This window comes from Chaetodon trifascialis, chromosome 16 (genome assembly GCF_039877785.1).
Source record: "Chaetodon trifascialis isolate fChaTrf1 chromosome 16, fChaTrf1.hap1, whole genome shotgun sequence".
In the NCBI taxonomy this organism is placed as follows: Eukaryota; Metazoa; Chordata; class Actinopteri; order Chaetodontiformes; family Chaetodontidae; genus Chaetodon; species Chaetodon trifascialis.
Window position 1 is genome coordinate 17,861,866 of NC_092071.1, and position 17,137 is coordinate 17,879,002.

Consider the following 17,137-nt stretch of genomic DNA (forward strand, 5'->3'; position numbering starts at 1 on the left):
TTCACAGTGGTGATTGATATGTGTCCAGAGACATCTCCTCAGATGTTCCTGTGCGGCTGATAATGTTTTTCTAAATTACTGATTAGATCCTTAATTTACACGTGCGGGTGTTGATGACTGAAACTTGGTATGCACACAATGCAATCATCTAATATTACTGCATGTACTTCTGGAGTGAGTATGTAAACACAGACGGGTGTGTTGCTCTTAAGATACAGCATGAGTTTCATGCAGGCTGTAGGTGTTGTGTTGCCTCTGAGATGAAGTGGACATCAGAGGAGCTGAAGTGTGTGTTTCTGCTGCAGTTGTGTGTGAAAGCAGGTCATTCTCAGGTTTACACTGAGCTAAACTGAATGATTCCATTTCCTGCTGTTAAGTCACTCATTTATGTATGTTTTTAAAGCAGACTGCAGAGACTGTATTTACCTTCTGTAGGCCCTCTCAGTGATTTGGTTTTATTGTATTTTAATTGGTGGTAAAAGCTTTATGAACACCTACAATCTTAAGGAATTAGTCATAGTGTTACTGTCCAGTATCAGGGTCATAATCCAGAGGGACAGTTTGAATTAGACTGATTATCGAACACAGTCTCTGTTGAGTGGAGTTGCAGTGTGTTCACTGAAAGATTATGGATTAGTTTATCATTTTAATAAATGTGTTAAGAGCTGCAAGGATGAGTTGATTATTTGTCAATTATTAAACAAATTGACTGCAATTCTGATAATTGATTAATTGGTTTGAGCAACTTTTTAAGGAAATGTGGATATTTCTAGTTTCTTTACTCCTGTATGACAATAAATATCTCGGGCTTATGGACAAAACAAAACATAAGACTATGTCGTCTTGGGCTTTGGGAAACGTTGATGGACTTTTTTCACCATTTTCGACTAATCAAGAAAATAGCAGATAGATTAATCGACAAAGAAAATAATTGGTTGCAGGCCTCAATGTGATTTAAGCAGCCTCTTCAGTCAGTTCTTAGGAACGTTGTAACATTGCTTTTGAGTAAAAGTATGACATTTTTTGAATTACGTGATTATCATTTATTTTGATCTCCATGTGACTGAATGAATAAAGGTGATACACGGAGATATATGAGCTTCTCTCTCAAGCCACCCCTCCAAATACTTACAGCTGCTGCAGCACAACGTCCTGAAACCAACACTGCTAAACTTAATATTTAACCTTCTTGGAAACTGCTCACACTGACTCTGGGAAAATGAGGGACAAAGTTCAATCCCACACCCCCTTTAAAGATACTGCATGTAGAGGAAGGAAAGAAAGAATCGGGGCAGGTCAGCTGGTTCAGCCTACCCAGCTGGGACCCTTCGAGCCACCACCTTAAAACACTGACATACTTGCTAGTACAGTAGCAATCATGGCTTTCACTTTGGTATAAGACCATCAAAAATGTATTTTCTCATTTGAATCTATATTTGCTGATGTTATATTGTCTAGACTGTTAATTTATTATAGCATACAGCCCAAATAGAGGGAGGGCTAATATGAAGATACTGTAACCTGAAACACCTTCATCAAAAAGGAAACTAATACAGCATTTTAGGAGGACTTGAAAGGAACTGGGGGAAAAAGAAGACAAAACAGCGAAGGGCACTGCTTACAATCATACAAATATATGTTATTTTATTGAATAATATTCCAGAATAAGACATCTCCTTTCAATTCATGTAGGAGGTATTGTAGAAATGTACACAGGTCTGATGGCAAACATGGAGAGAGGGTGAATCGAGGGCTTGTGTCTGTAGATACTGAGTGGGAGTCATCCCTAATGAGCCAAAGAACAGTGACGTATGCATGCTTTGCAAAAAAAACTCCCATGTCAGTCTGGACAGTTAGCAGTTACAGTGTTATTGCAGACCCTGGTCGCCTTTGTAGCCTGCAAATCCTGATTGTAGTTTGTTAGCCCGTTGAATTCCCTTCCTTGAGTGCAGGCTGGTACTACTCATTGCATATTGCTGGTGTCCATTCCTGTTTGCTTCCTGAAGTGGTCAAAAAAGCCAAGATGTTCCTGCTGCTTGCCTTTGGCTCTTTTTGTATGGAGTCCAACATGTGTAACACTCTGGAGGTGCCTGAGGGTTCAGGCCTTCTTCTCTGTGGCTCATCAGTGCCAAGGCCCATTTTTCTTTATGGCTTTTTTTTTTTTTTTTGTCATTTTAATTTTTTTTTTTCATTGTCAGTTTTTCGGAAGACAAGAAAGGTGCTAAACCAATAAGAGTCGGAGAAACAGGTTGAGGGAACTTTCTGGAAGACTTGCGTGACCGTAACTCTGAGACCAGCAAGCTTGTTCCTGTGTATGACAGGACACACGCTGGCTTTAGGAGTTGTTGTCCTGCTGTTTGCTCTTAAATACATTGCATCTTTCACAAACACACAACTCTTGCGCACAGTGGGATTCAGTTTGGGTGAATTTCACTCGGGGGGACACATCAGTGTGGATACAACAGTGCAGACCAAAGACAAAAACACATCAAATAGGGGGGAACATTTGGAGAGCAGAAAACGATTCTTCCCCCGTCTGAGGAGTTCGCTTTAGAAAGGATGACAAAGTAGAGCAACTGAAAGACAGTAAAAAATCATCAACACAGACTATATAAGTACATATCGGAAAAAATAGACCTGACATGGTACATCAGATATACACGATCTGTATCACTGACAGAACATACATGTAAACTGGCAGCATTCCTCACATTTAGGCCATCCGGACAGGCTTTGTCGTCTGGATGCATGCTGCTATGTTGTAGAGAGATTAAGGGGAACGTTTTACATCCTTCACATTTTTAGCATTCCTCAAAGAGGCCACTTGCTTAAACAGAATAAATATGATGCTGCTGCAGCAAAAATCCTCCAAAATAAATGGCTTCTGGGTTGTGCCGTTTAATACGAATTCTTATTTAATTAGGGATATTCAAACACAGCGATGCAGCCAAGGCTCAAGCTTTTTGAGGAATCATGCTTTCGATAGGAAAACCCCCAAAACAAAACTGTAGTTTGTGATGTCAACCATTGTTTTGTATGTTCAAATTATTGTTGCATATTTACTGGGCACCTTTCTACTGTACAGAATACTGTTTTGTACAAACTTTAGTTGTGATAAGTGAATTAATTCAATAGGAGAGCACCAATTAAACAAAATGAGCTGTTACATTTGGAAGTGTTGCACATAATGTGTCAACACTGCATCATAACTGCATTTGTTATGTTCATAAATTGTAGGAAATCAAACAGTAAAGCAGCACATCGTTAGAGAAAATGTGAGCACTGTATCTCAGCATGGTAAAGCAGCTTGAAATGTGATTGGACTGACGATTAGAAATTCTGCATACGAACCAGAGAGGGTTTCTTTGTGCCCGTCATTAACAGTGTTACCTTTGAGCAACCAAGTGCTTCCATTAGAGGGAGCCAGTTATACACAGATTTTCCTCATAAACTGACAAACTGCATGGCACACGTCTCACTCTGTATATTGGTTAGAACATGTTGGCATAGCAGTGTTTGGGACAACATACTGAGAATGGCTGCATATAAGTGCAGCATTTGAGGATATAACAGTAGAATGAAGTGTGATGTTGGACAATTATTAGCTTCCATTTGGTCACAAGATTTAAAGTTGGATCATTCTGTTGGTTTTTGGGAAACTCACTAAAGGACCAGAGCATCACTTGACATTTCTTCTACACCACGTATAAAAGAAGGGCAGACTTTATAAAACCTTAAAATCTAAAGATGCAAAGCTCACTACGGTTGCATGTTACACATTAATTTTTGCCAATGGGAAATGGTATATTTTTACTGCACTCAGTATTAATGTGATTAAAACATGTTGATTCTTTATAAAACACTTCAAATCAAATGTCACCAAGGTTTGTTTCTAAAAGGTTTATGTGGATGTTGGTAGTTGTTGTACAATGCAACAAAAGCGTTCAGTGTCTGCTGCGCTGCTTAAGCGTTAGTGATGACTGAGTTGCAGTTTAATTTCATTATTGCCTGTTATCCCTGTTTCTTTGTTTGTTTTTTTGGTATAATCTCTTAAAAACCTCCCAAGACAGCGAGTTAACTTTTGAATGTTTCAAGCAATTGCCAGTTCTTGTAGGGTGCAATGTGCCTCCAGTTCTTCAATGACTTTTAGAGGCCAAGCTTAGGGCCGTGGTGTGATGTTATGCACCTGTGCTACCTTTAGCAGATATGTGTCTCAAAGGATAGTGTGGCTGCTGATGCTCACGTTGTTTCAAACAAGAGGAAAGTGTTTGTCAGGCCCAGTGTAGAGACACTGAGGAAAAACCCCTCTGCTGTTATCCAGCTTGCTTCTTTGTTGAGTTTACGGATAAAAATCAAACAACGGTCCTCTGAGTTCATTATGAACAAATGGATTTTGTGGTCTCTGGCAGACCTTGGGGAAATTTTTTGCACCCATCACAGGTTGGCCGTCCTCTCGTTTGTGTTTCATTGAGTCTATCGATCACTGTTTCAGTCTCCTGCCCTTTCTTTTTCTCCTTGCCTCTCTGTCTTGTCTTACCTTACTCTTAATCATAGATGGACACATACACACACACAAACACAGACCTTAAAAACACACTGTAAGTATACACCTACACAGGCAACATAGAGTTGAAAAGAAAGTTAATGGGCTGTAGCTACAGTAGGCTGCGGTTAAGGAGATGTGTGTAGGAAAGGGAGTTCGACTTTAAATCTCTCACAAACTGTATTGGTATTTTTATTTTCCACGTTACCACCTCGCTTTTAGCTTTGCACGATAAAAATTGTCGGTGGAAAAACAGCTTTTTCTGACTTCTTCAAACTCCACTAACAAAAACCCTCTTAATAACTCCTCTATTCCTTTCCCTTTCTGTCAACCTCACGTGACCTTCTTCTCCCAAAACTTTTACATTCAAGACCAGAACCAGTTTGACTTAGCAGCTGCATGACCAAAATCCTACCTTCTGTCACCTTCATTGCACTTACTTGTTCGTGAACCTCTCAACTTCCTTCACTTCACATTCATGGTGATCTTCCTGTCTTACATTCTACTTCGTTCTTCACTTCACATTCAACATCAGACTATTTGACATTCCCTGGTCTCGTCTGTCTACTTGCAGTATCACCGTCAAACAACTTACTGTGGCGTTCTTCAGCGTTATGATAGTAAGGACTGGGTGCTTTTTGGGAGAGAAATCTATGGAGGATTTGGCTCTCTGATGTGAAACAGAAGTGACAATGTGACATTTAAGTCTTGTTGAGGGTTAATTCCATAAGTTTACCGACTTTCTATCTGCTTTAATGCATTGTAAAGTAGAGCTGCAACAGTTGGTCCATTAAAGGAAAATTAATAGGCAACTCTTTTGATTCTCAGTTAATTGTTTTTGTTATTTTTCAAGCAAGAGTGCCTCCAAAAATTGTTGGTTCCAGCTTCAGAAATGTGATGATTTGATGCTGTTATCATTGTAAACTGAATATCTATTGGCTTTGGACTGTCAGTCGGACAAAATGAGACATTTAAACATGTCATGTTTGGGCTGCGGGAAAGAATAATATTTGGCAGATTAATTATTGGCAGATAAATCAATAATGGGAGCAGTTATCAGTTGCAGCCCTACTGTATAAATGAAGAGAAAAATGCCAGTATGCCAGTACCCTGCAAGCCAGTGTGTCTCATTTTGGCATGCTGGGTTTCCTTGCTGTCAGTCACTCACTGTTTTGCACCTCCAAGTGCTTTCCTTTTATAGAACGGACTTCCGATCAAGTTTGAGATGTGAACTGGCATGACGAGGCTCCCAGACGGAATACACAAATATTGCACACTGTATGAGTTCTGACAGCTAAAACAAGCCTATAGCATTGTGTACTACCTGCTGTGTACTCACTTTCATATCATACAGTAGACGCAACGCACAGTTAGAAGCCGAACTAGGCTGCACGAAATTCGCTAGGGAGAGGGAGCAGTAAAAAAAAATACACATTTGTAGGCAAAACCTGCTCCAAAGAGGAAATATCCAAATTTGAACTGGATGATATTCTGCCTGGAAAAGCCCAGAAAATTAAAGACTTAATGAAAAAATGCAAAGCCCTCCAAGTAATTTCCTCCTTAGACCCCCTGTCATAAATAGCGCACAGTGCCTTACATGCCTCTTTGTCTTACATTAATTATCATATCCACATGCCGCAGAAAACCCTGCCAAGAATTCTTCTTACTTACTGCAGAAATTCCTTATCAACATTCCTCAAGAATACACCTGCTAATCCTTCAGTCTAAATAACTGTCTGCATACGCTGACCTCTTTACAATTCATCACCCTATTTCAGACTTACTCTCACCCTCAATGCAGCACATTCACAGAGCCTCTGCTTCACATTCTGTGACCCTCCTTCACATGATGCTACCATTAAAATTAGACGCCATCCCGGCGCTTTTAACCTCCTGGAGATTATCTGTGATTCTTCGCGACCACATAATGAGCATTTTTACAGTTTGTCTTTCACCTCTGCCAGCGTCGCTCTTCCTCACATAGCAAGGGTGGGACTTACTGCTGTCTGTGTTTGTTGGTGGTATCCATGCACCTTCGCTTTGACTGAACATTGTGTTGACATTTTTTTCACTCAGTGTGTTATTGAGCAGACAGCACCCTACAGCAGCCGGCATTGACATGTCAACAACCAATACCCTGACAGCTCCCATTTATAAACCTCAGCTAATATCAGGTTCATTTTTCTAAAATTGTATCTGATGGAGAAACCCTGTTCAAATCAAAAAATTAGTTCACTGCACCTAAATAAAATAAATTAATGAAGTGCCTTCTACAGGTTCAGTGTCCAGCAGTTTGCAAAGGGATCACACTTCATGCTTTTTTTAATGATAAATGGTACACAAGACGGATGTTCCCCTAAGTATCACCTAGTCCCAGACATACCTGAGACACAATGTCGTGTCCTGTCTGAAGGACACGGTAGAGGTTACCCACAGTATCTCTATCCATTCTCTGCACGGCCACTCATTCACACACAGCACCTTACAGTGCATCCAAACCGCAGAAGACGTCCACGCGCTGGGGTCAAAACACAATCACATCAAGACAGTCACTCGGACAACTACGTTTTTGAGGGAGATTCTTCCAAGGTGATTTAATAAAGCTAGCGAGTGGATAAGCTGCCAGACATCCTCCGAATAACAAGTGGTGCAGCTCAGAGGCTCCTCTGGCTTTGATGTTTGGCTTCAAACCTGGCTTTATGCTGACAGCGGAGCAGATGCTGAGTGAAGTACACGCTACGGCTGCTTTTTCAGGTGACTGAGTTCAGATCCACCCTGGATTTAAAACAGCAGTTCATTTGTAGCCTTTTAACGAGCTAGTGCAATATCGTAAGTGGTCACCTGGTAGACAAGAGAGGCTGAAAAGAGGGTGACGCTCACTCTCACACTCATTCACACACTCTTTTTTTTTCCTCCTCTGAGAATAATCTTCTGGCTTGTTGGTACAAATATTGCTCAGGCGTTTTGACTCTATCCACAAGAGTCTGGAGTAACTACTCCCAGTATTTAACGCTCTATTTTATGGCTCATCTTCCCAGGAAGAATAGTTGTTTTGTCTTATTTTATATGACTCTTATGCAGGCAGTGTCTCTCTCCTGAGCTCCATAAACTTTCTGTTATACTCATCTTCACTGTCATTTTCATAAGCATCAGGATCACCATCATCTTATTATTATTGTTGCTATTTTTTGAGCTTATGCTTTCAACACTATCATCATCTCTTGCAGACAGAATTACAACATCTGTGTCCATTTTCATCTGGGATGTCATGAATTCAAATACTCATCACAGGAGTGACAGAAATATTCACAAAAACAGAACAAAACCAAAAAAAAGAACAGTTGCTATACGTTTAAATGTCATAAACTCGTCTTTAAATGCAGCTGTTATTTAGTCCACACACCTTCTCATACACTCCTCTGGCTCAGCTGACCTGGCCTGACCCAGGATTCCTGCTGATATCTTTCCTCTCTGAGCTGTTTCATCTCACTTTGAGCTTTAGTTGACCTTGGTGATTAGCTTAGCTGGTCGGCAGATGGTGGGTGGAAAGCTGGCTGAGCCACGCTGTCACCAACCTTAGGGCTCGAGAGGGGGCCCGTGGGTACGGATTATGATGCAGAGTCAGCGCTGGAAATGTGTGAGTGGTGAATATACACTACAATAGGGCAGGCGGGGGGGGCTAGGCGTGTGAGAGAAGGTGAAATTGTCAGTGGGACAAAGAAGCTTGAGCATAACAGAGGAATGAGGGAGACTGCATTAGGATGTCACAGGGGGCAGAGGAAGACACAGACAGCGGGAGGGGGAGGTGGTAGTAGTTCTGGCTCGGGCCCTGGGCTTTCTCTCTGTGGTGACAGGTGAGGGGGGGACTCCTCTCTCAGGCCGTCTTGGCTGCTGATGGACTGCTGACCCTTTTCATCCCTCAGCATCTTTTAGCACACTTCTGGAATGTGGTGGCCAGTGAGGGCCATTCCCTCAGCCACCCTCAGTGCATAATGGGCGACTGTGTTCCCAGTGTCACTGCTGCCCTTTGTCCCACCCTCAGTCTCCTGTGCTATGAGGCATCAGCCTTGGGAGCTTCTTTCCGTCCATTCTTTAGGGACGGCGAATCTGACGTCTTCACTGTCTTCCGAGGAGGACTCACCGGTTCACTGGCGAGCTCATGTAGCGATGGCTCCTTATACATCGCAACTGTGTGACAAAGATAGAAGTTATTGGTTAATAATTCAGGAGTTGATAAATAACCAACATAAACTGGTTTGTGTTAAAAAAGGACACAAACCCTCTATAACTTTAGGCAGGAAGTGTGCAGCTCCTTTGGTCTTCTTTACCCGGTTGCCCTTCATGATCTGGCCATCACGGTTGATACCGATATACCAGGAGCGGCCAGACTGGGTCTGGCGATAGAGCATGGAGGAGTATGTAACGTAGTAGTTCTCAAACACACTCTCCTTGAACTTACACTCTGGAGTGAAGTGCTCCTGAAAAGAGACATGCAAAAGAGAAAAAGGGATGCGAAAAAAGGGGAGGGATGCATCCATATCAGCAAACAAAGCAAGAGAATAAAAATGAAATGTGCACACGTCATGAGAAAACTGTAAAGAGTCTTTGAACGTGAACTCCAGTACAGGTCAGCACACACTTGAAAAATAAATACATGGACACAAGCATTGAAGTACGCTAATTAGGTGACTATTTCCTGAGGGAAAGGATGGATAGAATTATATCTGGACTTGTCTTTCTTTGAAAGCGTGAACATATCACTCCTTTGGGACCAGCAAGACAAGGATGCGTACTATATGTTGAGAAATAGGATTAACATCTGTGCTAAACATAACGCATTCCCGAAGGTAAAGAGCGGAGAAGATGAAACACTCGCACACCAAAACAATAACAAATCCAATCTATACACATACATTGCATACTGTACATGTAAATAACATGTAGAATTCTGACATCAAACTCAGTGAAAGCTCAGAGGCATCCTGAGTTCAGAAAACCAACTCGGCCAGCATGGAAGATCCTGGATCGGTCTTCAGGACGTTTGTAGGTTGATGTTTACGAACAAAATCCCGCAAAACACAACAGTATATTAGTATATATTTTTCACTGTTTGAATAGTCATTAAACTTTGAAAAAAAATAATAGTTTATGCATCATCTTATCTTAAAAAATCTATTTTCTCTTGTTTTTAACTTCTGTGGGTGCGACATAGTTCATAGGGTGTTCGGGAAGTAGACCTCTCTCTCTCTCTCTCTCTCTCTCTCTCTCTCTCTCTCTTTCTCTCTCTCTCTCTCTCACTTTCTCTCTCTATCTCTCTCTTTTGTGTGTGTGTGTGTGTGTGTATGTCTGTGTGTGTGTCTTTGTGTGAGAGGGAGAGAGTGAAGACTACCTGCATGTTACAGCTATTGCAAAGTACATGTTACAGGCAGTGAGCAAAAATAGTCACTGTACAAGTGTCCAGATAAGCTTAAGTTGCAGCCTAATAGTGCGTTCTCTGCTGCGGAGGGAATAACGTTCCTCTCTACGAATGCAGCTGTTTTGCTACCACCACTCATCTACTGCCCAGACCACTCCCCCCCGCCAGTTACTAGCTCCACTTGCCTTATTTGATCTGATAGACCTTTGTGTATGGAGCTCACCATTAATCATACATTTTAACTTCATGCACAACAGTAACAGGTACAGGCCCAGTGGGGGTCAGGACCCCCAAAAGGTCACAAGGTAAATTTGAGGGGTTGCAAAATGACTCATGGGATTTTCTGAGCTTTTCTCAAATCATTGTTTTTTGGTGAAATATTAATAGTTTTACACGTTTGACCCTCAAACAATTGTTCATATCACGCAATCTGAAGTTTAGAGGGGACAGAAAATAAAGCGTCAGGCAGAGCAAGGAGAGAAGTTCTGTTGGAAGTAGGGCTGCAGCTAATGAGTATTGATTGATCATTACAGATTTCACTATTAATCACTTAATTGTTTGGTCTAGAAAATATTTTAAAAATGTAGAGAGCGCAGAACAACTTCTCAAAGCCCATATGACAATTTCAGTTCGTGTGTTTTGCCTGACCAACGGGGTTAAACCCACAAATAATAAGAAGAACACCAAATAGTCACATTCAAGGACCATGTTGGCGTTTTTTACTTACTGAAATTAAACTAGATAGTGAAATGATCATTTGATTTTCAAAGTCGTTGCTAGTTTATTTGATCAAGGTCATCAATTAAACAACTGATTTAATTGTTTCAACTCTAACTGAAAGACTTTTAGTTGGCATATTGATTAAAAGGGTCTTCATCAATGTGGAAGAAGTAAACAAAATGTTTAGAGGAGAAGCTGACTGCTCGGTGGAACTGCTCAGACCTCATGGACATCTAAGACCTGTGATAATTGGTTGTGAATAGGCACTGCTTTGCTTTGGGGTAATTCAGCTGTACTACATACCCCAGTAGCAGGTTTTTCAGACTCTAGGTTTGTTGAAACAGGAGTACAATTCATCCTACTTCATTCCCCTAAAGTAGAAATTTCCCTCTAGTATAGGCCACTCCTGTGTACGCTCAACTGTCCGTGACTGGTTGAATCTGAACAGTTATTTCAGAATCAAATTAGGCAAAATCCAACAGCATAATCTTAAATGATCATGTTCCAGCAACACTTCCCCTGCCTCTCAGTCCTCATCATAAGGACTACTGAACCCTGCATAACGTTGACTGGTGATATTAACCAATAGCGATATACATTTCTCTTAGTCTCCATCAGAGTCTTGACAGGGTCCTTCCCCTGTCAGAGAGCAAAGCCAATCTGCTGGATTGATTAAGTGAGAGCAGGAGGGCAGAAATGGCTGAGTGGAGAATTTCTCTGAGACTCAGGACAACAGAAGAGGGCCAGAGGATCACAGCTTGGCATAGACAGGCTTTAATAAAGAGCCAAAAGTAGATTGAGAAGGTATAAGAGACCTCCAGTTTCACACTTATCACAGATCATCACCTTTCTCCTTCACAGGGAGGCATCATGCTTTAGCTGAGAAGGCAGTTCATGACTTTGTGCCCTTTCTCCTGTCCTGCCACTCCACCACAGTTTATGCCTTTTTAACTTCCCACCGTAGAAAAACAAAACAAAACAAGCCCCCATCTTAACTCAACAACCTCTCCCACTACCATCATCACCACATCGCAGAGCTATTTTAAGATCCTCTGACAGGTTTGATATCTTCTGCTGTGCTAACACAAAGAGGATGAGATCGATAGATGATCTGCTTCATTCATTATTAATCAGGCCAGAGAGCAAGAGGGGTGGGAAGTGCGGGAGACAGAAGGGGAAAGGTAGGAGAGACAGGAAAGAGAGGAGAAGATCACTCAGAGAGGACAGAGGGGTTGCTGAGTAATAAAGGAGATTAAGAAGAGAGAGAAGTGGAAAGACCTGCTTCTTTGCATCTCCCCCAGGACCAAAGCAGGAACAAGGGCTTTATTCGCCAGCACCCTACGATCTAACACTCATGTCCCCGTGGAAAGAGAGCCCATCACTTCAGCAAGATACCCTTCAGCTCAACCTCTGTAATGACAGCAGTGATAACCCCTCTCCCAAGTCATCCTATAATTACCCTTCATAATCAGTCCCCTGAAATTAGCCTAATGATAGAACCCACACCTTCTGGATTTCATTCAAGAACTCTCCAAAGGTCTGGAGGTAAAAACGCAGACAAGGCAATGTCTTGAAACCCAGAGGCAGGACTATGAAGTGATTTTTCATGATATACCTTCCCCTAACTGATACAAATATGTTGCTGTAATAACCCCGATCTCTGAAACTCACCTTGAGGTAACCTACAGACCCCCAGCAGAACTACAAAGACCACCCATGGTGTACTGACTGAAGGGATCACTCAAACCACCAGATGTACCAGCACAGATGAATAAGTGTTGAGGATGTGTTGAGGGTTGCACATTTTTAAGAGCGATGGGGGAATATTTCCATCTAAATGGTGGGTGCCTAGAGTAGGAATTAAATATAAACCTCTTTCTTCAACCGTGACTCATTGAGAGACTTGGGTAGCTTCCCCTCCATGTGTCTCAAGCAAAAAATGAATTTAAATGAAAGCAGACGAGAAGGGTAACGTAGCGTCCGTGCTGAGAATCCCCAAGATGGGAAGAACCATTTTATGATGCAGAGCAGCAGCATTCCCCCACCCCCAACCCCCCCACCCCTCCTCATTTCTCGTATCTGATTACATCGATTCTACCTGCTTCAGGAAGCTTAACTCTCCATGCCACCATACACTGGCACTGCACTTAGCACCAAATAGGGACAGTGAAGTACTAATAATACACACTCATAGGGCAGAGTTCCCAAAATCTGAATAACGTCTTTCCCTGCATATAATTAGGACATAAGAACAGGAGTGGCAGTTATGACTAAAAAGATGAAGTGAAGCCATGAATAAAATTTAATATCTTGTTTACTTTCATTTCACTGTGCATGCACAAGCATGAAATCAGAGCTAACACCCCTGAAAATGTAGCTCTACTTCTGGAATTCAAAACACGTTTTAGCATATCTGACGTGCAGCTATTTGCAGTCCCCTATTTAGACAGCAGGGGTCACAGTGTCATACAGGCTTCCTGCATTTATTGACTGTCCCACCAAGCTCCCAGTGTAATCTATGGGAAGCTGCAAAATCTGCCCAGCTGCAGTAATCCCACCATATTTCCACAGTGCTGCATCACAGCTGCAGCGACCCACTCATATGACAATGTGAAAGCTCATTCACAGCAATCCTCCGTTACATACGCACAGACACATGCACTTAATCTGTGTGTGTCTATGCAACACAGAACGCCACCGCAAGGGCATGCTGCTGATGTTGTTGTTGAAGCCAGATGTAGATGCACTGTGACACGCCACGTTACGTAAGTCAATAGGGCAGAGACATGCTTATTAAGAGGGGGTTTACAGAGGATGAGACTGGCAGTTAATACCGTCTAGCACCACACATGTATGGCCTGCCTCTAATGTTTTATGATAGCTCAGGGAGGCATGATGCTCGCATGACAAGAGCAGAGTGGGTAGTAATGTGCAGTGTTGAGTGACAGCTGGAAGGCCCCTGTCAATATAATGTATCAGAGAGCGGTAGCTGACATTGCCTCTTTGACCCTCAATCACAGAGGTGACACGCTGTCTGCTGCCTTTATCTGAAATCCCCCTGCTTTTAATTTTCTAGGGCACAAAAAGTGGTGGTTGATTGTGTATCATCATCACCGCCAGAGGACTGCGCTCTAATATATCCCCGAGGCAATTTTTGGAGAGAGAGCACTGTTGCAAGGTATATCATGAGTCAATCAGAAAGAATAGGTTTTGCCTCCCCTAAGTGCTCTTAATTGGCTGCCTGGCAAAGCGTCTGTCTTTATTATTGCATTTCCTCACTTCATCTCTTTTCTCTCGCTCGGACCAATTATTTTCTTTTTGCTACTTTTTTCTAATGTCCACATTTTCTCCTGTCCTGTGATAAAAGTGATGCTATCTTGCTGCTGGCGTTGTCCTGCATCTCAATGCAATCCTCCCATGAAAAGAATAGAAAGGACACAGCGTTTCATCAATAGGTCTCACGCTTTCTCTTCCTTTATCCCTCTCCTGTGTCTTTCTGTCTGTCTCTCTCTTTCTCTGTTACACACAAGCATTGCAGGCCTAAAGCGATCACAAACAATTGTATTTACTGTGCTGTTGTCCTTTGAGTATTTGTTTAATGCACTAAAAGCCCATATACACTGTGTGATTGTGTGCTGTCCCAGCTGTGAGACACATCCACAACAGTCGATTTAGAGCTTTGGCAGGGTATGGAGTAGCCAGCCAGTGGCAAAAAAAAATGCCAGCTAGGGGGGTCCAGGGACATTTTAAACTCTAAATTTACAGTGTGAGGCTAAGACATACGCTATATTTCCTCATATGATATAGGCGTGTTATTTTGCCCACGTTGCCTGCTTTAGTGTGTGCGTTTGTAATGCATGTCGGAGCTGTACAGTTCTATATATATAAATTGCATGTGTTATGAAAAAAATCAGTCTGTTTGATGAATAAAATTGCCTCATTAGCACCTGTGTGAGCTTTGCAATGTGTGTGTCTGAAACGGTGCTAAAATGCTCGTCTGGAGGGAGATTGCTTTCAATTTAAATGGCACTTTAAAATGAAATCATATTGTAGCGGCTTGTTTGTGTGAGGTGAGAGTTTGTGTGCTGGTTTGAGTGTGGTGAATCAATGGCACGTGGTCGTATATTGCACGCTTAAAATTCTGGTCCCTGGCTGCGGAGAGTCCATACATCCAGTGCCAGTTCTCACTATTCTTAGGGAATGGCGGCCTTATTGGTACAAGGAGCCGAGGCCTCATAATGCGTGTTGAGGCAGCAGGTCGATGATGTTTGAGTGTTCTATGGTTTTCATACCAGCAGACTTTATAAAATAAATAATCTTGTGTCACTATATATTTTTTTACTGCATTTGAATTGCTGCCATAATGTAGTTTTGTTCATAGTTTTTGGAATAAGTAAAGACTTAATAAAAAATTACATCATTACAACACACTAAAATTAAAAGATTAAGTAAATTTAACAATTCTGTTAGTCTTTACATTTTTAGTGAATAATTCACATTTTGATAATTTACATTTTAAATCACACATTATGTTCAGTTTTTCCAGTCTGACAGCTGGTTTGTGCAGATTGTGCAGACATAATAAAACAAATGACTCAGGGCTGCATCTTTACACAAGAAAGATGAACAGTACAAATTTAGTGCCAATCTCATATATAATAAATAGTAAATGTAATAGAATGATTGTTGATGATTGATAAATATAATTTTTAGCATCTGACTGATGTATTACAAAAATGTTCGTGTTTTTTTCTTTATCTGGCATAGACATTAATCTTAACTTAAACATAAAATGAGGATAACTTACTCTGATAAATCAAATTCAACATGTTTGTCATATTAAAGTATTAAAATAACTTAATAAATATTATTCCCCATTGCTTGCTTTTCACATTTCTTTCATTTGAACATCCAAAAGCAGCACGAAAGTCTGTGGCATTTCCTCCTATTTGAACAGGACAGAACCTGCTGCAATATGGCGGTGGCTTAGGCGCGTCACATGCTGGATGTATACACCAAAAGAGTAAAGAAGTGTGAAGTTTTGCATGTTCTCCCCGTGCTTGTGTGGGTTTCCTCTGGGGGCTCCATTTTCCCCCACCATCAAAACATTAGGTCAATTCTCCTGTCAGTGTCCTTGACCAAGGCACTGGCTTAGAGCTGGAGTCAGGCAGTGCACGCTGGCTGCCTATTGGTCCTCAGGGATGGTTTAAATGCAGTGAACACATTTCATTATGTGGCGTTGAGTATGATTGTTTGTGACAGTAAAGAATCTTCTAATAGCGATAGCAGAGCCAACAGCCAGTAGAGCTTCCAGCTAACAGAGCTGAGCGAACAGCAGGGCTGAGAGTTTCTGTGCAGAGGAACATGAAGTGTTAACCAGTGAACTGCAGTTTAATGTGACCTCACGACAAGTTTACAGTAAATCAATGTATTGAAGTATTTCAGGTGACTACAGTTTGCAGGTGAAAGTGCTTAGTTTGGAGTTAGCATTTTGGACATAACAGTGTTAACATTTTAAGAGAGCACTTTAACCAGACGGCAGTCAAGTTTAAGTTTGGCCTGCCATCGACTTACTCGCAGAATTCATGTTAATTAGGGACGACTGAAATCACCTGCCGTCGGCCATCCTTGTCGTTCTAACCGGTGAAAATGACAAACAGCACCAGTTAAACTTGAGAAGCTGCTACTTGAATGTTTGTACACTGTTCTGTGCTGATAAGAAAGAGGGAGGAGAGATAAAAGATTCTCTAACATCTGAGTTCACTCATCTGTGCGTTTCACCATCCTCTCTGCCTGAACTCACAGTCACTCACTGGTGCACCCAAATGATTTTTTTAAATCACACGCTCTTAATTTTCACTTAGATTATGCAGTGAAATGCTGGTGCTGTAGAGCTGTCTGTGGTAAAGGAGAGCAGCACTGCAACACAAGCCGGCTGAGGTGAACACACACAATACAGGACAGCAAAGAAGGGATCAGGATTTGATCTGCTTCATTTTGGCCGATACCAATCCTGTGAAATATGCCCGGATCAGGAGTTCTAATTCTGCGCGTTCAGTGACCAGTCTGACATGCCTCAAAGTTGATATTTTACAGTCTGACACAACAAAGAATCAATCATGTGTCGGGACCTTCAAAATGTAAAATGTGCACAAACACCTGCAAATATTTAAAATAAGAGGCAAAGCCCACGTCTAAATCTTGACTGGCACAAAACTGTTTATGTGAAAACTTGCCTGTCAACAGTCATGTCAGCCTCCTTCAACACAAGCCATGTTCTCTCTCTCTCTGTCTATGAGGAGTTTTCCAGAGCACATAGATTATAAAATGGGGCACGAATGAGCCAAGCTCTATTTTTATATCAGAATCAGCCATTTCCTGTTGTCACCTACAGGAAGTGAGGCTACAGGAAGATTTATGTCTGCGACGAGGCAGCGGTGGACTTCCTCTGTTTGTTA

General features: G+C 41.7%; 1 protein-coding gene across 1 annotated transcript in view; it reads right to left on the reverse strand.

Moving 5' to 3' along the window:
- Positions 1 to 2,152: 2,152 nt before the first annotated feature.
- The window catches only part of fgf11b (fibroblast growth factor 11b), a 36,291-nt gene continuing 21,306 nt past the window's right edge, over positions 2,153 to 17,137 (reverse strand). The window contains exons 4-5 of the mRNA XM_070983005.1: positions 8,823 to 9,021; positions 2,153 to 8,731 (exon numbers count right to left, since the gene is read on the reverse strand). Coding sequence (XP_070839106.1) covers positions 8,595 to 8,731; positions 8,823 to 9,021 — 336 coding nt within the window. The 3' untranslated portion in view covers positions 2,153 to 8,594. The remainder of the gene's footprint in view (positions 8,732 to 8,822; positions 9,022 to 17,137) is intronic.